Source organism: Pangasianodon hypophthalmus, chromosome 16 (genome assembly GCF_027358585.1).
Source record: "Pangasianodon hypophthalmus isolate fPanHyp1 chromosome 16, fPanHyp1.pri, whole genome shotgun sequence".
Lineage (NCBI taxonomy): Eukaryota > Metazoa > Chordata > Actinopteri > Siluriformes > Pangasiidae > Pangasianodon > Pangasianodon hypophthalmus.
Window position 1 is genome coordinate 22862788 of NC_069725.1, and position 22544 is coordinate 22885331.

The 22544-nt window shown below is 36.1% G+C and overlaps 1 protein-coding gene and 1 long non-coding RNA gene across 2 annotated transcripts in view; one reads left to right on the forward strand and one right to left on the reverse strand.

The window, feature by feature from the left end:
- LOC128320695 (uncharacterized) overlaps positions 1–22281 on the forward strand; it is a 41200-nt gene extending 18919 nt beyond the window's left edge. Inside the window, exon 3 of the long non-coding RNA XR_008304268.1 lies at positions 21822–22281. This is a non-coding gene — a long non-coding RNA (uncharacterized LOC128320695). The remainder of the gene's footprint in view (positions 1–21821) is intronic.
- On the reverse strand, positions 1506–11077 carry LOC113530928 (peptidase inhibitor 16). The gene is made up of 7 exons (XM_026921336.3): positions 10908–11077; positions 6372–6545; positions 4306–4451; positions 4120–4195; positions 3646–3755; positions 3032–3123; positions 1506–2427 (listed from the first exon to the last, which is right to left on the reverse strand). The coding sequence occupies exons 2-7, from the start codon at positions 6525–6527 to the stop codon at positions 2264–2266; spliced, it is 744 nt and encodes a 247-aa protein (XP_026777137.1). The 5' UTR covers positions 6528–6545; positions 10908–11077; the 3' UTR covers positions 1506–2263.
- Positions 22282–22544: the final 263 nt, after the last annotated feature.

The following is a 22544-nucleotide window of genomic DNA, read 5'->3' on the forward strand; positions in this document are numbered from 1 at the left end:
GAGGAGCTTTCTAAGTTCTGAGTTGACAAGTAAGTAGAGACATATCTTTGTTTTGATTGGCTGGATGTTGGTTTTGCTTACAGATTCTAAGGCTTTCCTGTTTGCTGAGTAAATTTTATTGAAGCTGCTAGAATGTGAGGGGAATTCTGTCAAATATTATAAAAAGTGCACTGACTTAAAAAAATGAATGACTCAGAAAACAAAATTAAATTAAATTCACTTTGTATAGTGCTTTTTAATAATAGACATCATCATGAAGCAGTTTTACTGAATGTAAATCTGAATGTAGATTTAGATCTCTAATGAAAAAGCCACAGGTGACAGTGGCGAGGAATTCTCTGAGATAACATGAGGAATGACATAGTGCAATTATACAGTGAGGGGCAATAAGAATTCACACATTTTTATTTCTGTTATTTAATATACTTCCAGTGCATATATCCACTTCAGCTTCCTAAAGTTCACAGGGACACCATTATTAAAAACACACCAATGGAAAAAGCTACAGAGCCATAGCAAGGACCTTAAACATTGCCGTCGGTACAACTGGGTTGTTAATATGCAGGAGGAAAGATCATGGAAGCACGACTAATCAACATAGACAGATGTGCCATGCAAGATTTCAATTAATGCTAAGTAAGATAAGAGAGAATCAATAGTCTCTTGAAAAGAGTTGCAGGACGACCTGAAATGTATATACTTTATGTATAAATTTATGTAGTCCCTTGTAGTTCTGTGTTGTTCTGTGTTTGTCGTATGTAGCACCTTGGTCCTGGAGAAACGTTGTTTCGTTTCACTATGTACTAACTGGCTGTATATGGTTGAAATGACAATAAACTCCACTTGACTTGACTTGACTTGAAAGCAGCAGGATCAACAGTTACGCAGAGAACGATAAGCAGTGAAGTGCATCGCAATGATCTCTAGCAATGATTCTACTTCTCATTGCACTCCTCTGCTAAAAATAAAAGAAATGCAGAGATGCAAAACAAACAAAGCGCTCGTTAGCAATAATACAGCGTGTCATGTTTGAAGAAAGAAGGGTTGTGTGTATTATCGCACAAACACCACATCTACAGTGAAGCATGGAGGTGGTAGCATTATGATATGGGGCTGAAAAATGTTACTGGGGCATTACACGTCATTGAAGGGACCATGATTGGAGCAATGTGGATTGGGCCAAGAGTAATGGGCCAAAACGGAACCACGACTGGAGTTGCTTGGACTCTTTATTCTCCCTAGCCATTTGTGGCAAATTATATAGAAAACATGAGTGACAAGAGTAGTACTGGTGCCGACTGCTATTAATCATGGAGGTCGTGGGAGGAGATCGGGGTCCTGTGATGAGCACAGGACAGTCTTTATTATTACAGCTGCAGCACTTAGGTACAAATCTACAGAATCCCGGTGTGGAAACATTTGAAATATTGAAATAAGACAAAAAAAATACTTGGGTGCCTGTCAATGTACTAATTGTTCAATCACTTTAAAACACACAGTGAGCATAATGTTTTATAATTTATTATAGTGTAGTACATAAATAGTACATCCCAATAACTCCAGCATTTACTTCATGTAATAAAACGAAATAACACAGTGGGGAAGTGCATAGTGATAATGGAAAATAAAATTCAATCATAAATTATAAAGCCGTGGAATAACATAAGAACGTAATTAACTTTCTATAGTCTGGCTTTTCCAGTTACTTTATTTCATGGAGTTCCATTTGGATTTATTTTTCAGGATTATTTTTCAGTTAAGAAAAGACATCATCAATCAGTGTATTACAGTAAAACAACACTAATTCCCTCTCGTTTAACTTTAACATATAATAGAATCAATCAAAAAATAAATATTTCATATTTTATATATTATAACATGAAGTTGAAGAATAAATAATTTTAGTGATCATGTGTGTGCAAGAGTTTGAACAATAATGTAAAGAGCTTAAAGTGAAATACCCAGTGTTACCAATATGAGGTTATAGTATTTAAAATAAATGTAGTTCTAAACATTATGAGTCTACATTCAACATTTGTGGTGAGAGTTTGTAGTAATCCAAGTCACTGACAGTAATAAATCAAGGCAACAGCAGTTCAGGGATTCACTAAGTGCTATTTCTGGCATTACATACATAACATATATAAAGTACTGCAATTAAATTAAATGTATAAATTTATTACATGTATAAATCAGCCATCAGTAACCTTGACTTGACCTTGACTTATTACTACTAGACAAACGTCAGCATTTGAGATCATGTTCATGTCATTCGAATATAAAAAGCCGTCAGACCAGCGAGCAGTAGCGTAGCTGCCGAGGGTTTTGTAAATCCTGCTGAACTTCCTGTGCTCCCACTGTTGCCTGTGCTAGTCAAACTTGCTATAGCGGAGGGTGAAATTCCTGTGGTTATATTGGTACCTCGATCTGTAGCAAATATACAATGGATTTTAAGATTTTGCTGAACATATAAGCAAAATGGGAACTTTACTAGCATTATGATGAACATTTAGAAAATGTTATCAAAAAAAAAAAAACACAATCCCTAATTAATTATGCATGGAAGTATTTGTGCATCGATCCATGTTAGGTATTAAATATAACAATCACAGGTTTATATTAATGTGCTCATTCAAATATGTTATCGTTTCTATAGTAACAGCTTACACAGGGATGTCTATGGCGGATGATCGACAGCATATTGGGTTACTGTGAAACTGGAAAGCGCAAAAACCAACCACGTTCTGACCTCAAGACCTTCCCGTGTCAGAAAACGTACTGATACAAAGCACTGATAGTGGAGACTCATTCCATAAATGTAAAATAAACATCTCCTTACAGAAAGTTTCACCATATTAATGATCAGACGTTTTTTTTTTTTTAATCTGTTTATGTAGAACATCTGCCATACATGTGTGTGTTGTTACTATAGAAACAAAATAGTCTTTGAATGAGCTCATTATCAACATTATCAACAACAGAACGTCACTGTATGTGGTGTAAAAGAAGCGTTTACAGATTGTGACCTTACCACAGGTATTGTTCACGCATCCTATCGTCCCCTTTGAACATGCGGAGCATGCCTGTCCTTCTTGATATGGTGATTGTCCCATTATATTACCTCTGTAGAGCATATTACATTGGGTTTTGTTTTTATTGGAAATGAGTATCTTTAGCATGCTAATACACTGTAAAATAATATGTTAGTGGATGAAAGTATTCTTCTTCTATAGCACACTTAATTAAAAAAAGTTATATACAGAATATACAGAATGGTGACAAGTTAAAGGTATTGCTGTTATGCTGTGGGGGGGCATTTATTTGTGCTAAAATCTTGCTTTGACTTCTCTCGTCCTCTTAGAGAGAAGCATGATTGTAAATCAATACATAGTTCTTCTGACTGATCACCTTTATCCTATGATGAAACATTTCTATCAACATGGGCGTGGTCTCTTCCAGGATGACTCCGCCCCCCATGCAAACAGCTCACTGAACGGTTTGGTACAGAGATGTGTAGATTCGCTGCCAGGATGTTCTGGAGGCTCATGGTGGCCCGACGCCTTACTAACACACTTTATGTTGGTTTTTCCTTTAATTTGTCACCAGTTTGATAATCTGATAAGTTATAATTAAGCACAGACTCACGGAGGGTAATAGTTGCAGACCAGTATTGTGGCGTTTTGAACGTTAAAGTTAGGAACATCAGAGCAAAAGTGTGCAGCACAGCCGATGAAGGTGGTGTTCGCCCACACCAACTGAAACAACCACACACAGCTCGTCTTTCACTTCCGTGATCAAAGAACAGTAGAAGTGTGTATTTAAGGTGAATACAGTATCAATTGCTATCAATTATTTTATTTTTTATTTTTAAATATTATTTAAATGTGAAAGTGCAGTTCCAGGGCGCGATGATTTTAAGTCAGCATGCTGTTGAGTAGGTATTTTTTTAGTACTTAAAAAGAATAAGAGTTGCTGTAACAAAAAGCGTGTGAATTGTGACAATTCAAACGAGGAACTGTGAAAAATTTGTGAAAGTAAACGTTAAAAACAATCACATGTGGAAGTAAAGCAGTTACGATGGTATGATCTGCTTTTCTCTCTCTCTTTTCTCTCTCTCACCTGAGTGTAATGTCCACACAGTTTCCCTTCAGTACAGCTGTTGGTGTTAAAGTTGTAATTGTCACGCTCATTAAACCTGGTGAAGGAGAACAGAGACAGTCACGGACGATCCACAACACACTGGAGCAACGTTCGTTTTTATTTTACAAAAAAAATGTCGAGTCGTGATTAAAGCTTCATCCATACCATAAACTGACTGGTAGATCGATGGTTAGGGGTCCGAGTGTCATAAAGAGGTTTTCTCCAAGTATGCCGAAGACTTTAGGGTTGTGGTCCCATCTGCACTGAGCGGAGTAATTGCCAGCCACCTGACTTATCGCATTATCCCAAAGCTACACAAACACAACACAAGGGTCAAGCATGTGTAGGTGTCATTACTATAACTGCAGAATAAGCCAGTGAGGTGTCTAAGCGCTCCTAAAAATCTCCAAACTTAAGAGTTTAGTTCTAATCCTAATTAATTTTAACACAACTTAAAATTTAAAAAAATTTAAAAATTGTGTTGTCTTAGTTTGTTTGCAATTGAAACACTGAATAAAACACTTCAGGAAGTGGTGTTAATGTTAAGAGTGTTTTATTCCTCTTATTCCACAGCAATTTACCAACACTTACAGTACGAGTTAGTTCCTGTTCTCACTTACCTTACACACGACTCGTTCCTGATTTTTGATTTATTCAAGAACGACACATCATATGTTTTATCCGTTTATAGTTACATTTAATGTTATCCAACATCTGTGAAACGATTTAGTAAATGTGATATTTCAGTTTGTTTGTTTTTTTCATAAACCTCTTTGTTTTTTAACTCTGGATAACTAAATCTTTTAATCTATTTTAGAGTAACACTGTACTGTTACAAAATGAGGAAAAAGTGAAGGAGACTGAATACTTTCTGAATTCAGTGTTTGGAGCAAGAATGTTAGAATTTAAAGGAATAACAATCGCATTAATTTCATTTGTGGGGAAAATGTACAAATTACAAACTATTTATTTGTTTGCCTTTATTTGTGTATTTATTTATTTACTTATTTATTCATTCATTTATTCATTTGTCTGTCTGTATCTATTTATTTATTTGTTTGTCTGTCTGTATTTATTTGTTTCTTTTGTGTTTGTTTGTTTTTTGTTTATTTGATGATAAGAAAATAACATGAATTAAAAAATAATAAAGTATCTATTTAAAAAAAAAACCTCAGTTGTATTAAATATGAAAGACATTACTAGTTTGTTATCGCGATGTACCTAGTTTCGTTTTTCGCTAGTAGCATGTGTTAGATTTGTTCATTTTCGAGCTGTAAAACATGGAAATCACACGTCGCTCATGTCTCTGACTCTTGGCACGTTTCTGCACAAACTATTGCTGAATAAGCAGAACTGAATCTTTCCGCTAAACTTCTGCACTGAATCTCACCCCAAAAAACAAACCAGACAGGATGACCACATGGAGTTTACACACACACACACACACACACACACACACACACACAGATGTTTGTCTTATTTTCCTTTGTGAGGACCTTCTGATGTAATTGACATAATTTTATATATTTATGCGTTTATGGATGCTGCAGTGATTACGAGCCGTATTTGCTGCCATTGCTCAGTATCTCACCATAATTTTTGAAATGCTAATACTTACTCTTCCACATTTGTAACACTGAAATGTAAAAACGGTCCATTGACTTTTATAACTTTTTCATAACTTTCTATATATATTTTTGTGTCAGGAATCTGCATGGATTTTATTTTTTTTCTGCATGGAGGCATCATCAGAGGTGCAAGTCTAATGATACAGGTTAGAGTGGTCAGTGGTCACGATACAGTTTTCCCAAGAGAGAAACACTAATCACCTATGCTCCATCTGTGCCAGTGGTTTAAAGGTGTAGTCCAGGCTGTCCATTCTCGCAGAACTTAGCTAAAATTAGTTTTGAAATTCAAGTTTGTTCCATCCAAAACACATCCAGTCATGCTACCTAGGGTAGAACACAAATGCTAGTACCAATAAGGAAATGATTGACAGGTGACTGGACATGCCTTCTTGTCCTGATTGGTTTTTTGGTTGGTTCATTGTAAAATGTAAGACGTTCACCATCTATTACAAAACATTTAACTCTTTAAATTTCAACAGAATGCAGTAATTCTTATATTGTTACACATGAGCTCTTGATAGTACCATTTTACTCAAAAATCCACCACACACCAAACTGCTAACATTCCATCAGCGGACATGTTGGAGGTACGCTCGTGCTCACCATGCGTTGCATATTAGCAGCCTGGGGATTGACCAAGGAGCGATACTGGTTGTGCAAATCCACGATCCGGACCTTCTGCTCATTAGTGAGCTGCCCGGATGCTAAAGCCAGGACAAGCCAGAATTGGGCGTAGTGCAGGGCTGTTCTCCAAATCATCCTGGAGCAACAGGGAGGCTGGAGAAAAACAGAGTACCTCCAAATGTTAGCATCTGTGGTTAGCATGTGTTGAAATGTCTATATGTTTTGTGTATAACTGAGACTGCGGAAGCATTTCTAAGTGTGTTTAGGAGAGAGAAAATGGTTTTGGACCCTGTGATACTGATACACATACTCAACCCTCATTGGGTCAGGTTTTCTTCACAAGCTAGCTCAAACATGTACGTGTGTACCCGTGCCTCTCTGTTGTCAATAAAGCAAATGATGTAACGTAACATGCTAATAAGATTTTCTTGTTAGCAATGTTGGCAACTCTGCATATGGATTTAATTTGGATAAATACAACTTGTGGTGCATTTTGGTATTCATTGTTTGTTAGTTTTGGCATCAAAAATATATCTGTTCGGATCCTTTTCTGACAAAGATATATGATGGAGAAAACTATAAATGTATACTCACACTGGTCAATAATTTTCTTACTCAGAGGAAAACTTTTGAAATGAAATCATTTCTCTATAAAATCAATGTGAAACTGTTATAACTATCACTCTTATAGATAGATAGATAGATAGATAGATAGATAGATACTTTATTGATCCTGAGGGGATTTGCAGTTATGCCATGCTTTGATTTAGATTTCCATGAAACTATGGAAATATTACCCATACAATCTATAATATAATCCATATAAAGCTTTAATTTAATTATAATCCATATAAAGCTTTTATAAAGTACTTACAGTTACTGCTAGTCAGTACACGAGTCCTAATTTGACCTTTAATGTAATTACTACAAGCTTTTAAGGTGACACAGTGGTTAATTTTTTCAAGGTGTGGCCATGAATTATTATATTAAGGCCACAGGTTAATATTTCATAGCCACAAACTAAATAACTAATGGCCACAAATTAATTCTGAGGGTTTTTTCCACAAAAGTTCATTTAGTACTTTTAGTGGAGTGTGAAATCTGTTTTTTGAACACAGTCAAGAGAACTAATCCCTGGCCCTGGTTGCAGGGATTCCTGCACTACGATATGCCTTGCATCCAAAAATGCTGTTCTTTGCCACTTGACTGTTGGAACCCAAGAAAATAATTTTTTAAAAAAAACAGCAAACAGGTGAAGCTAGTGGCTACCATCTTGCAAACATGTGTGCTTAAAGGAATGGCACAACTTATCCAGAGTTTGGAAAGAAGGCTTCTATGTGAACGCAAACCTGAGAAATCTGTCCTGAGTGCAACTCAGATGTCAAAACCACCATACTTCATATGTGGCCTCTAGTTAATTATTTGGTAGGAATGGGTGGTAAACGTCTGTGAGAATTTGCTTACAGTGACTCAGGCTGTTGGTTTATCAATATCGCAGCTCCAGGAACTCTAGTATGTCTTTATGTGTCATTGCAAGATTGACGTAAAGTGTAATATTAATAATCATCTGCATACTTAGGTTCGTGTGGCCACAATGGTGAAAATCTGATGACATCTTTGACTCAGTCATTAACATAGATTGAGAAACTTAACTCACGGCCTTGATATATTAACTTCTGACCTTCTAGCATTTGAGTCACGTGGTTTTTCTGTTGCATATGTAGCACTGAATTTCCAGCTTTACTTCTATGGTACTTCAAGAAAGTTGATAAAATGGACTGTGATCCTGATGAACGTCCCCCAAATTGCTGATTCCACTTAAATTGGCAGATCTTCACATCTTCAGATCCCGGGGTAGAGAAATAATTCTGTCATTATATGAATGGTAAGCCAATATCAGATAACTAACTGACTTTTACTAATGTTAGCAATACTTGCTGCTGAGATAACCTCACCATTTGTCCCATAGTATAGCTAGCTAGCTAACATACAGTAGATAGCTAGCTAACACTGCGAGTGCGGTAATTATTTCCAGTTCTGCAGCAAAGCCGATCCCACAAAATGGCGACTGCAACAGAAAGTGAGTCAACATTTATCTCTTATTGTAGCTAGCTAACATAGACAGCTACGAGGTAGCGTGAAAGCTGTGTATTGAAACTGTAAGCGTATAAGAGCAGTCGATTATGAATATAAATGAAAATGATTCATAGAAACACAGACACAATAATATTGATGCCATCTGTCCTCTATTCATTCCTTGAAATGGCAGCAACGTCACATGAAACGCAAAGACATTAATTCATGGCCACACCTTACTACAAATTAGCCATCATTACATTATTTTTCCATGTTCAAACCTGCAGCCACTCAGTACATTTATCTACACCTATGTTAAGCCAGTCCAGCTGAATGGTCTACTTTCAAGAAACACCCAGAGAGTGTAATGCTGCTACCTGACCAAGGCAGTGCAGTCTGTGGGAGGACCCGAGAGGCATGCGAGGAACTCCATGCATGTTCTCTCCCATGGAAACCTCTGATAGCATTGCCCTAACCACCCCTACAAAATATCACCAGCATCCAACTAGCACTGTAAACTGTTTGTCAGTGTGCTATAACTCGTGTGTAAAGTGGTCTGAATTGAATACTTAATAATATAGCATAGGAGTGGGCATAAAATAAACACACAAGACGTATTCACTAGAAAACGAATGCACTAAGCAACTCATCTTAGAGCTTAGAGAGAAAAAAAAAAACAGAAGATTTGTGTAGACAAAGCTTATTTAAGAAAAGCAAACACTGACCTTAAAAGAAAAGTGAAAGGATGCGACTTATGTAGTGTGGAACATTATGGATCATATATAGTTTCGTACAGAATTTTGATAAAAGTAAACGTTCAATTCCTTGTCTAAATCTAAAATAAAAGTCTTATTAAAGTTGAAATACAATTTTGAACTCTTCACACAAGTTAAAGTCGAAAAATATAACGATTAAAATTGCTACAAGTATGAAACTTAAAGTATAAGCACAATTCATAATTGTAGAATTCATAGAAATTCAAATCACACTGATTTTTGGGAAAACATTCGCAAGGTTTCAGTGCTTATCAGGTTATTTGTGGTGTCATGTTAACAGCGTGGTCTTTTATCGGATTTCATGCCAAAAATGATGCCAAAAAACATGCCAAAAATGATGAAAAAAATTCAAATATTTGGGTAAAAAATGCCAAAAATGATGTGAAAATACGAAACAAATCAAGGGGGAAAAAGCCAAAAATGAGGTAGGATGGGGGAAAAAAAAAATTTAAAAATCACCAAGAACAAAAATCAAAAGTGATGGGAAAAACGTAAAAAATGATTAATAAAATCCAAAAATTAAAAAGAAAAGCCAAAAATGACAACAAAAAAAAAAAAATGCCAGAACGAACAGACAACAAAAATGACAGAAAAGAATTCTAAAAATGAGAAATAAATGTTAAAAAAAGAAATCTGCATTTGACCAAAACTGTGCTTTTCTGCCTATAACATGTTTTAACATCCCAACTTTAAGAAACCATTGATATGTTTCATTTTCATCATGCAAATGTTTTTATGTACTTGAGAACCTTGTCCGTTGTCTAGGCTTTCCTCCTGCAAAGATCACGGTGAAAAAATAAAGAACCATTTTAACAAACAAATCTGTGAAAAAAATGTTTTAATGTTTCAAATGCTAACTTGCTAGCTAAGTGTAGCTCTCCTAATGCAGTGAGTGTCACGTTTTGGATATGTGCCATAGTGAAACGGATATAAGCCTCATCGTTTGTTTAAATACTAGCTGTCAAATTATGAAAAGTGATGCACTCACCCTGCGGCTTACACCGTAGGGACGACTGCGGGGAAAAAAAGATCAGAAACTTAGCCAACAAACTAAAACTCAGAATTAATAAGCTATTATTTCTGAACAGAGATCAGTCAAGTCAAGAGCGATGATCAGGCTCATGTGATTGATATTTACTGCAGGAGATAAGACTAGAGAGACGGGTGTGTAGATAACGCTTGTATCAGTGATTGTTAGATCATTCCATCATACAAAATTTCATTTATTACACATATTACATGCACATTGAATCAAAAAATAGTAGATGCTTTTAGACAATGTGCTGGTGTCTGTCAGTGGAACTGGTGTAGAATCATTAAATGTGATTTTTTCTTTTTACTGAAACTGCTACAACTTTAGGTGTGATTGAGATGTGTGCAAAAGAGAAACATATTTCAGTTCAAGAAAACGTATAGTTTATAGAAGTTCGTATAAGATAAGTATATATAAGGATATAAATATATGTGTGTGTGTGTGTGTGTGTTCCTAATGATGTAGATCATAAAAATTAATGCCTTATTGCTCTTCTTGGCTAAAACACAATACTGCAAGTAGTCCATCTGTAGTCCACAGTTAAATTCTTGTGAATACACATATTTACATTTCCATATAAAAAAAATAAATTAATTAAAATGGCAGACGCATTAATCCAAAGTGACTTACATGGTACAGGATCCAATCCAAGCACAGAGCTGAGCAGTTGCGTGTAAAGACGTTGCCTAATTTCCCAGCAGTGGCTCTCTGTCAGTCTTCAGCTTTAAACTCAACACCTTCCTATCATTAGCTCAGAATCTTAACCACCATTTCAAAACAGCTTTGTTCTTAATAAATTGATATGACCCAGAAAAGAATGAGGCCCGTCTTGCTTATTGGGTGTGGTCTAATTCAGAATGCAAATCTTCCAGCGCAGAGAGAGAGAGAGTTGGGTGTGTGCAGAGCAGCAGGTGGGATGGTTAGACTCAGTGGGATGGTTAGACTCAGTGGGATGGTTAGACCTGGTGACTTCACTGCGGTGGCAAAATACTAATCCATATCCATATCAATACCTTAATGACGTAATGTGGCTCCTGATACCTGTGTGTAGCCTGAGTAGGATCCAAATCGGACATAAAAGGCACACACCTAAGCAACAGGTGTTTGTCGTCTAACCAAGAACAGGAATCTGCAGAAGTTCACCAAACCTGGGCAGTGAAACACTGTAAAAGCCTACCGACATTTTTCCACTCTTCATCTGTCCAGTTTCAGTGAGTCTGTAGCCTCAGATTCCTGTTCTTGGCTACCAGGATGGTACCACTCGTCTCAAGGTTTGGCGTGTTGTGTGTTCTGCGATGCTTTTCTGCTCACCATGGTTGTAAAGAGTGGTTATTTGAGTTACAGTAGCCTTCCCGTCAGCTCGAACCAGTCCGGCCATTCTCCTCTGGCCTCTCTTATTTCTGCCTACAGAACTGCTGGATGATGTGTTTTGATTTTCACACTATTCTGTGTAAACTCTAGAGACTGTTGTGTGTGAACATCCCAGGAGATCAGCAGGTTCTGAAATACTTAAACCAGCAACAACCATGCCACGGTCAAAGTCACTGAGATCCTAACTGTATCTACATATTTTGGTGTGTTTTTTTCATTAGCAGGAAGGTGAGGAATAGGAATGTGACATATCGGGTGAATTTATAATGTATTTATAACAGGAATGTGACATATTGGGTGTATTTATAAATACTCTAAAGATTTTTAAATCATATATATTTATAAGTTATATAGTCTTTGAATAGACCTACAGTGAATAAACAGTTAATTACTGGGGGAAGTGCTGCACGTTAATTACTGTGACGTGCAGTAAAATAGTGCTCTTTTCATAAATAGCTAGCACTGAGATAAGTCAGTAGAGGAAAAACCTGACTCACAACCTTGTCATTATTAACTCTTCAAGACTGTGACCTTTTCATGGCTGTTAATAACAGCAGTCACACAGATGTAATCGAACATTGGATTTGACGCAAACTTTCGACTTTTACACTGACCTTTTCAAAGCGCAACCAATAAGCTGAGCCATTGTATGTGACATAGCAAGGACTTGTGTTTTCTCCAGTCTTCTCTAAAAGACAACCAAATCCAGAAAACTTGAAATCCACATGTAAACTGGATTTAGAAACTTTCAGTATGAGCTCACTTTGAGAATGCTTCTTGATGACAGCACTGCTTCAACCTGGCAGTTAGAGGCTTAAAATTCTTACAGTGCGCCGACATTAGCAGTGAGCAAAGCTGTATTACACTACTGTGTTACGTGAAGTGCTTGGAGCACTGTTGTGTCTAAGTTCTGGGATATTTTCCCTCCTTGTCCACTTGCTGGATCAAGTTAAGCACTGGTCATGGAGTATGGTAGCTCAGTCTACACATGGGGTTGTGGATCGTGTGAGTTGTTAGGAGGTACTGCAGGAGTATGTGGTATCTGGGTTGCTTCTTCATGCCATCAGACCAGCACAGTGAGAGGTGCTGGATGTCCATGAGTTTTCCATCGTTACTGTGCAAACACTTCTCTATGAAACTACAGGTTCCACAATCATAACTTCTTTATAGATTAAATAAAGTTCATCATGCAAAGAAATAGAAAGTTTGGCTTCACTTAGACTCAGGAGTGAAAAATAAATAGGTTGTTTCTGCACTGCTGCACTGCCTCCTTTCCATTGTATAGTCACTTGTGTTATAATTACAGATGGCCCAACCTCAGCTGTCTCCACCCATCATGCCTCAGTGACACGCCTGTACATCTGGCTTTTAGTCCTCTTGATAAAAACGGAGACACCCTCTCATACCAGTAGCACAGGTTCAGGGTCAAGATGATATTCTGCTTCAGCTTGAATTACTAAAACACCTGTTGTGTCTTTTAACTCTCACATATACTTACACTTCTGTTACACTCCTAACCCAGGCGGAGCTCTGAGACCAAACACTGACGATCTCTGAAGAAAAGTCCAACTTTCTCTAACATTGTTAGGGGGGAAAAAAATCACATACATTTCACAGTAATACGGAGTCAAATGTGATAAACATGTGACTGTACACATGTGAACACAAGTAAACGCGTGACTTCGAGTGAATAACGTAAAAAATAAAAACACATACCTTACATTTGACAAATGAACATGAAAATAAATGAATAATGTGAAAAAATTTATGTGGAAAAATAAAACCACCTGCCTTATGTGGGGGAAAATGAACATAAAAATAAATTAATCAAGCAGCATGTGGAAAATAATAGCATGTGCAGTATATGTAAAAAAAATTATCTAATGTAAAAATAAATGAATAATATGAAAATATTTTTAAAAAATGGAAAAATAAAACATGGAAAAATAAAATCATATACCTTCAATGTAAAAAAATTAAAATAAAATAAATTAAATAATGAATGAAAAATGAAATGAAAGTAAATGAATAGTATGAAAAAAAAATCACAATTGCAAATAAATGAAAAAAATCACAAGTGGAAAAATAAAACATGCATGATGTTTATACATGAAAAAAATAAAATGTAAAAATAAATAAATGCCACAAGTGGAAAATAACAATAACTATAAATGTCTTATATGTGAAAAAAAATAGGATGTGGAGAAATATAACCATTGCCTTACATGTCAACATTTCTACATTATTTTTGCTTCAATGCACAGAATCTTTGAAAATTATATAGGCTCTATTTTCAGAATAATGTGCTGTTTCTGGTCAGTTTATTGCTTTTATTGTTGTTTAACAAATGCATCATGTGATAAAACCCAGAATACAAGTTTGTTCGGAATTAAAAATAAACATCTTCTTGTAATAAAGTGTCTACTACACACCATTGCTTAGCTTTCTCCTGGCACGAATGTTTCATGGCTAATGAATGGATTGTTGTGGTCAGTCAGTGTTAGGCTAATTCATTTATTCCATCATTCATGGGGGAAAAATGGAAACAAATTGTGAACATATGATTCACATCATTCTGATGAGTTATATATGAAGGTGTGGTTCAACAGTCTAAACTGGCATGTTGATTTGCTAAGGTGTGCCATTAAGCGCTCATCAACTGGAATAAAAACATGTGCGCAAATTAACACTAATAACATGCTTCTAATATGATGTTTTTAAAATGTCAGTGAATGGAAGGCGTGTGCAAGACTCAACAGACGACGGAAAATTGTGCAAAACTTCTCAATGCTTTGTATATGATTGGAAGTTTGTGATCATGACAAGCCCATGATGATGTCATAATTATGATGTCAGAGCCCATTACAGATTTTTAAAGGGACCTATAAAGTCTCATCTTTCAGGAAATAAGAACAGAAAATATGTGCTGTGGGACTTTAAACACAATCTAATTTATTGTAAATATAATTTCAGGTTTTTCAGAGGCTGGAATCACTGTAATGGTCATCATATAATTTAGATATTAATAACTGGAGATTTTTCCATAGAGATTAAGGCTCGATAATGGATTTACAGTTTGATATGATGGACCATAAGCCAAATTAAGGATGGCAAAGAATAGGCTACAATGTGCAGAAGACATAATAATGGTCCTTATCCATCAAAGATGCATAGAAAAGAGTGCAGATTTGTGCACACAGAATGACGTACAGTATATGGTATCAGGTATAGGTCCAATTCCGTGCTCTTTTACTCACATATACTGTATCACATATCCGATACAACATGATACTAAGCCTAGTATAAGTTGTCAAGCTAATGAAAAAACAACATTGATCTGGATGTATTTCATCCAGGATTAATTCAGAAGCAAGCAAAGAAAGTAGACTATAAACTGGGCTCTGTGAAAATATCAAAAAAGGAGGAACTACAGCATCTTCCTACAATACAAATAACCTGATTAAACATTGTTATGGTGTTATGGTTAAGGGATACAGGACCTTCAATAGAGAGCACGAAGAGCAGTATCATGGAGCAGTGAAACGAGCGTGCAGAGAAACTGTCGCTGTAAGAGAGAGCACTTCAATTCAGCGAGCACTGAGCACTAGGACACCAGGGTTTACACTTTACTGTAGAGTCAAGCTGCATTTTTAAAGACCGCACCAGCCTTGTGCTGTCTATTACAGATACTGATTAAACATCATAACATCTTAAACATAAAACTCAGCATAAGGAGTTTATTGCCATCAGCACATGACTGCAACCAACATAAACAGAGCTAAATAAAATGTTCCATGACACCTGGTTCATTAATATTAACTAGATTACTCATTTCAGTATCAGTATCGGTATTGACAAGTACCAAAACACTCGCACTCAGTATGAAAAATGATACAAATGATATAAATGATATAAATACATCTCTATAATGATGTCTGATTCATGATACTGTGAAACTGACAATCACGAATCAGCTCCAGCTGTGTGGACACAAGGTCCCGCCCATTTGTCTTTTATTTACGTCATACGCATAAGACACGCCCCAATTTACGCTCACACGTCTAATTTACATTAAACCCACCCTTATCTGATCTAGTGAGAAATAAAAGGAAAACATTCCTCAGACTTCAATTATCCGAAGGATGAAAATGAATTTCTAGTTCATGAAGCTAAGTTCGAGGTGCTTGTGTTTAAGGTTGCTGCAAATAAAAAAATTCTTTTAGGAAGCCTGAAATAACTTGAAATAAAATAAAATGAAATACAGATTACCATCCCTGGAATTAGAATGTGGGTTGAAGATACTGATTTTATTTTATTTTATTTCATTTCATTTCATTTCATTTCATTTCATTTTATTTTATTTTATTTCATGCATGATTCTGTAGCTATCATTTTTCTTTATTTTTCATTTTCCCAACTTTCCCATTATTTCCCTTCCTTTAAGCATCAAATTTGCTTAATTAAATAAATAAATTTGCATCAAATTTGAATTCTACAAATAAATCTGACTTTTAGAGATTTTTTTTAGAGATTAGACTTTTTTGGTCCTTTTTTTTTTTTTTGGTCCAAACAAGATTTCTTACAGCTGTCCACTTAACCACTTGAAAGCACTGAAAGTATAATTTTTCATCAGAATTCAATTGATTTTTTTTATTACTGGTCTGTGTGTAAGATAAAGTACCGTGTATGTTCTTTTACACATATAGGATTAAGGTGGAATCCCTAAACCTCTGGAAAAGTGCTTGTATTGCTGTTATGGACGTAGTCATTTTTGTTGTCCTTCCCTCCACAGCTGGTTTACTTTTCTAAATGTTTGTATAAAACCTCTGGAGAGTTTGCTATTGCACAACTGCTATTGCAAGTCTGCCAGCTGAACGGATTGTAGTGGATTTCAAATAACAAACATGATTAAATGTGGTTAAAATGGCTCCATAAAATACCAAATAGATAAAATAATTGTCTGAATTGTCTGACACAGCGTGTCACTCGTGTACTTGGAAATCTTTCCAACATTGCACAAAACATACAGTAATGTCTGAGTCAAACATCTGCACCAAGATACCATGGTATTCAGGAAAGACCTCATTCAGGAGAGCGTATAATGACTTAAATCTAGTGACATGTCCACATGTGTATATATACAGTATATATTTTTTAAATATTTTCCACCCAGGCTGAAATTCAAGACACATAACAACACTATGATCTTCTCCAGATGTGTGGACTCCTCGTCCAGGGGAATCCACGAGCCGTCACCCTTTCCACTGATTCTGTCGTTGTGTCTACTCTCCACCCTTCAGCTGTATTGATATTAGTTTTGTTTCCAAGGCAACAAAGCAGCTCAGATCCACAGATCCAGATCATTAGCTCAAGACTCTGGATGAAAATATTCTTTTTTTTTTTTTTTTTCTTTGACGTTCCCTTTGTGGTTGGATCAGTTATGAAAAACATTTGTGTAGTTCCACAATACAGGACTTTCATATGCACAGTGTTTTCTAAGTGTACGATTGTTTAGAGTGATTTACAAAGAGAGAGCAGGGCTGGGGAAATGAAATGTTTTGTCCCAAAACGATCACATGACTCTGTCCTGACAGCGTCAGACATAATAAACTAATGTATGATAGAGGTGTAACACAATGACACTATCTATACCTGTTTAATGCTCCAAATCTTCCCATCTGTATTCGGATTTATACGCAAAGTGGGCGTGGCTTATTTTTATTATTAAATATGAATCTTACCACTATGCTTCTGGAAACACTGCAAAACATGACTACTTGCTTCTTATCCTTCCATCCATTCTCCTCTATCGGCTCACTATCTGTTCATTCTCCTCTTCAGCCACTTATTCTCTCCATGCACTCATCCTCACCATCCATCTATCCCTTCTTACATTCTCCTCTGATTACTACTCCCTCCATCCAGCCACCTCTACCTCTCTTCCATCTCTCCAACCCTTCTTCTATCCATCCATCCATCCATCGTATTCTATCTACCTGTTCTTTATTCTTTTATCCATCCATCTCTTACCAGCTCTGCCTCACTGTCCATCTATCCCTGCATACATTCTCCTCAACCTTTCTTACTATTCCCCCATCCAACCACCTCTACCTCCCCTCCATCTCTTCATCCATCCATCCATCCATCCATCCATCCTCATCTACCTACCTGCTCTTTACCCCTTTACCCACCTTTCTCCTCAGCCTCCTCACTATACCTCTATCTGATCACCATCCCTCCACACATTCTCTGCGTTTGGCCTGCTCGCTATCCATCCCAAAACCGGTTTCCCAAAACTTACTGTCCTAAAAGAACAGTGTGAAGCAATGTATGTTGTCTAGATTTACTGGAGATATTTATTACTGAAAATTATTACTGAATGCTTTCACCAGACCAACCTGGTTATAGAGACAACGTTGGCAAGTCGAGACGTGAATCGCTTGGGTGAATTCATCAAGGCAATGCTCTGTGTAATGATTTTGTGGCTGATTGTCTGGTTTTGCTTATACACTTTGTTTAACATAATTAATGTAGCGACTTTATTGCTGGGATTAGGGTCAATCCTCAGCCTGGGGAAGTCACACATTTTGCATGTTGTTGCATTTTCTCATCTCTGACACTCCTGGTTAAAGTCTGTGCTTGCGTCAGATCTTCAGGAGGGGAATTTCACAGAACTCATTTCAGATATTGTCCTCTAGAGGACTCTGTAGGCCAGAAAAAGAAGATGTGCTTCCATGGCTTGATGGTAATAGGATTTTGTCAAATCCGCCCTTCGTCAACAAATCACCTAATAAATCATTTCCATACAGAGAGCAGGGTGTGTGACGGCTTATCACCTACAAGCCTATATTTAAAACCCTGAGGATGAAAAGCTGACACAGTGACTGAGGAGCTCATGTGCTTAATATAATAGGCTTAAATGCTACATAAAAGCGTAGAGTGAAATACAGAAACAGATCTCACTTAAGCGTTTAAATTTATTCTCTAGCAGTGTTGTGATAGCTTTGAGTTCATTTCATTTGTAAATCACTTTTGTTGTAGTTTTAGTCCATCGTTATTTTTAGATTTTTTGTTTGTTTGTTTCAGTTATTTTTAGGTTCATTATTTTTGTTTAAATTTTTAGTCACTCTGCAGGGCACGTATACATTAAGATTTTCACTCAGAAACCTCTGAACATCGCTAAAATACCAAAATACCAGGCAATGAATCTTCTTCATCCTTTAATGCTAGCAGATAATTAAAATATTTAACTCCAATAATATATCTTGTGTGTTTATCTTGTCTATGCGACTTTTTCATAACAGCCCACTAAATAAGTTAATGTTTCAAGAATGTTAATAAAATTGCCTTTAGCAAAATGAACACAACCTGCACACAGGCCTAACACATGATATGTTATTATTAAATATCAAGTATGGACCTTTTTTTTTAAAAAATCTTTAAAATGTTAAACAATTTAAAGATTCAGAACTTAGTCTCGCCCTGCCAGCCACCATTTTCTACTTTTCCACAATATTTCAATAATAACTTTGTTTAACTTTCATTTAGATTATGATTGTTTTTATTATTATATTATTTTATTTCACAAAAATATCTTAACAGTCTTTGTTTTTGGTAACTATAATCATCTTTACGTAGTTGTTTTTTTTGTTTTTGCATTTTTAATAAAAGGCATTGCTACCTGGATGGTTGCCTACTCTTGAGGTTTGACAGATCCATCAGCACGCTAATGCAAAAGCTGACTACTATAATAACACGTATTTAAAGCATGTTTTGCTTGTAGCAGATATCCTCCTGCGCCGTGTACGGGGAAGCCATTCAGGCTTCGGTCTTGAAATAACGCGTGTGGCTGGTGGCCATCATGGGCCGGTTTGACTGGTCCCCTCGCTGACAGTTGAACACAAACACACGCAGGACACCTACACCATCTGACCTAAAACATGACGTCACCGTTTGGAATAACAGCATGTTCTTGCAAATATGTGGCTTTACATTACAGGCTTACAGTGTTCCACACTCGTCTGTAAGTTTGAGAAAGCCAGATGTAGTTTTTTAGCGATATGTTGCGTAAATATAAAAGAGGAAGTTGAAAGTTAAAGAATAACTTGGTGAAATGTCAACGTTGCCATGCGCCAGTCTCTGAATCTGAGTTTTGTTTGCTGGAGCATATTTGGGCTCTAAACACTTGAGCCTTGCTAATATTAGCAACCTGGATTTGACTTTGTTTGCTTTCTAGAAGTGAAAAGGACACTCGATTTTTTTTTGTCGAAGGATGATCACTGATGAGCTACGCCAATCAGCCATTTTATAAAAACTCGTTCTAACATAAACTTAATAGTTCAAGTGAAATTTGTTAGGTGACTGCATGGAGATTCAAATTAAGCAACAGAAAGCACTTAGAAGGTATTGCTAATTGCTAATCTAATGGCACAGCACATCTAACAGAGCTATTTGATCAACTGCATAGACAAACAAACAAACAATAAATACAGACAAACAAATAATGACAAATTAATAGATTATTAATCAGCATCAAACAAAGCATACGTAACAGAAGCGATTTGCTCTAACAAACAAATAAATAAATAATACTTTTAATTTCCTTTTCAAGCCACCAGAAATATGGCGGAAGAACATAATAAAAGTAACCAGAAAAAAATAATATTACAAAAAATAAAACATTTGACTGGTATGCTAGTTAGTATGCTAGTTAGCTAGCAAGTTTCATTTCGAAATTCTGTTATAAAGTGTTCTAAGGGTCGAAAAATTTACAATGAGCCTTTACAAAAGATATGAACAAAAAGCCCATAAACATTTGATGACCTTTATGTTAAAAAAAAATAAAAAACAAGCAAGCTAATTCCTTGAATAAAATCTTATGAGGTATGTTATAGGACACTTTAAAGCAGAGCTGAGCTATTACGTAAGGAATGAAGCACTTTCTGGTATGCGGTTATAGGAAAATAATTAATGACAGGGTGGTGTGATGAAGCGAAGTTGGTAAGTTATAATAAAGTTGATTATTTTTCAATAACAGCACACCCTGAATGTGTTTTATTCCCCTTATGCCACAGCAATTAGCTAACGACTGGAATTTTTATTTATTAAAGAACAATATGTTATAGTTTTTTTGTCTGTTTATAGCTACATTTAATGTTTTTCTCTTTCTTGAAGTTGAAAAAATGTACATTGTAATGTTTTAGAGAAACCAGCAAGTCTGAAGTCCTCTGTCGGAAAACCTAAAGTTACGAGTTTACCTCTGACTGTTACAAAGCGCTGACGCTGGAGACTCCGTCCAAAAATGTTACATAAACAGAAACCATCCTGTGAATAAACATCAATTTGCAACATGCAAAATGGAAATTTCCATAAATTCCAGACAGGATAAAGCGATTCATCATGCAAGGAAAAGTGCAAAGGCCTTGTGGAGCTAATAACACTGATAAGAGATGATGCATTAATGTACAGCAGATAGAAAGACAAGACATCTTCACTGGTGATCGGCTCTGTATTAGCAGAAACTGCGGCCTTTCCCCCATGATTCTCTGCTTGTAAATAAACTGGAGAAAGGGAAGACTGAGAGACTTTGTAAGCTAGCACTACATTAGCTTCACTAGGTTAGAACTCACCTGCAAACGAGACCTGATTAGTGATTAGTGGGATTAGTGATTAGTCACAAGCCCTTTTTTGCATTAAATCTACCAAAACAACCAAATTTAGCTTCCATGCTAAGATTTGATAAATTGATTCTTGAATATCTTCCATCTCTATAAACTAACTAGGATTAAGAGAAGAACTGAATCCTTAGTAAGGAATAAAACACTCCATGTTGTGCTGTTATAGGAAAATAATCAACAGTGGTGTGGTGTGATGAATCGAGTTACTGTTATCACCCCGAAGTGGATTAGTTTCCTGAAACAGCATGTCGCAAAGTGTTTTATTCCTCTTATAACACAGCAGTTTTCCAACTAATACAGTTTTGTATTTATTAAGGAATGACATGTCACGTTTTTAACTATTTCTAGTTACATGTAATGTTGGTGAAATATAATTCCTGTTCACACTTACGTTATAGCAGTTTATATTTATGTTTATTGTTCCCTCACCAGTCTCTCTCTCTCTCTCTCTCTCACTCTCTCTGTCTTTCTTTCTCTCTCTCTCTGTCTCTTAAAGAAACTGTACAGAACAACAGCAGTAAATTAGAGACCGGATTAGAAGAGACGACTGACACTGGAATATCTAATGCTGGACTTAGAGAAGCTGGTGTGTGCATTTCTTTTGCTTCTTTGGCTGGAAGCTTCTTTCCACGAGTGATGGGTTGTTTGTGAACGAGTCTGTTCCTTGAATCTGTGATTTTTAAGTGATGGCTGAGATCCAACTCACATAACTCATATTACATACTTCCTTTGTGGAGCAGCATAATTTTTTTTTTTATTAAAGGAATCCACCACAGTAGGCATTTTAATTTAAAAAAGTATTTATTCTCTCAGACATCTGAATCTTTTTGAGGTGTGTAGAATTGAGTTAATGCTTCTTGCTGTTTTATACATTTATTGCTTTGTTTAATTTTTATTTGCATTTTATTTCATTGCTCTTGACTTGATTTTGTTGTACAGCACTTCGGCTGACACATGATGTGTGTTATATAAATAAAAGTGTGTTATATGTGTGTTATATAAATAAAAGTGACCTAAATGAATCAGAGGTGTTCGTTAGTGTGTATGGTGAGGTGTGTGTTTCACTGACTTCACCACCTTCCATTCCCTCCCAGACCTCTAGTCTGGAGCTAATCTGATGAAAATGATGAAAATGTAGATGATAACAGGACATAATGATGAAAATAATAATGTAATACAGTTTCACACTGCTCTTTCCAGAAATTCTTTTATTTTAAAA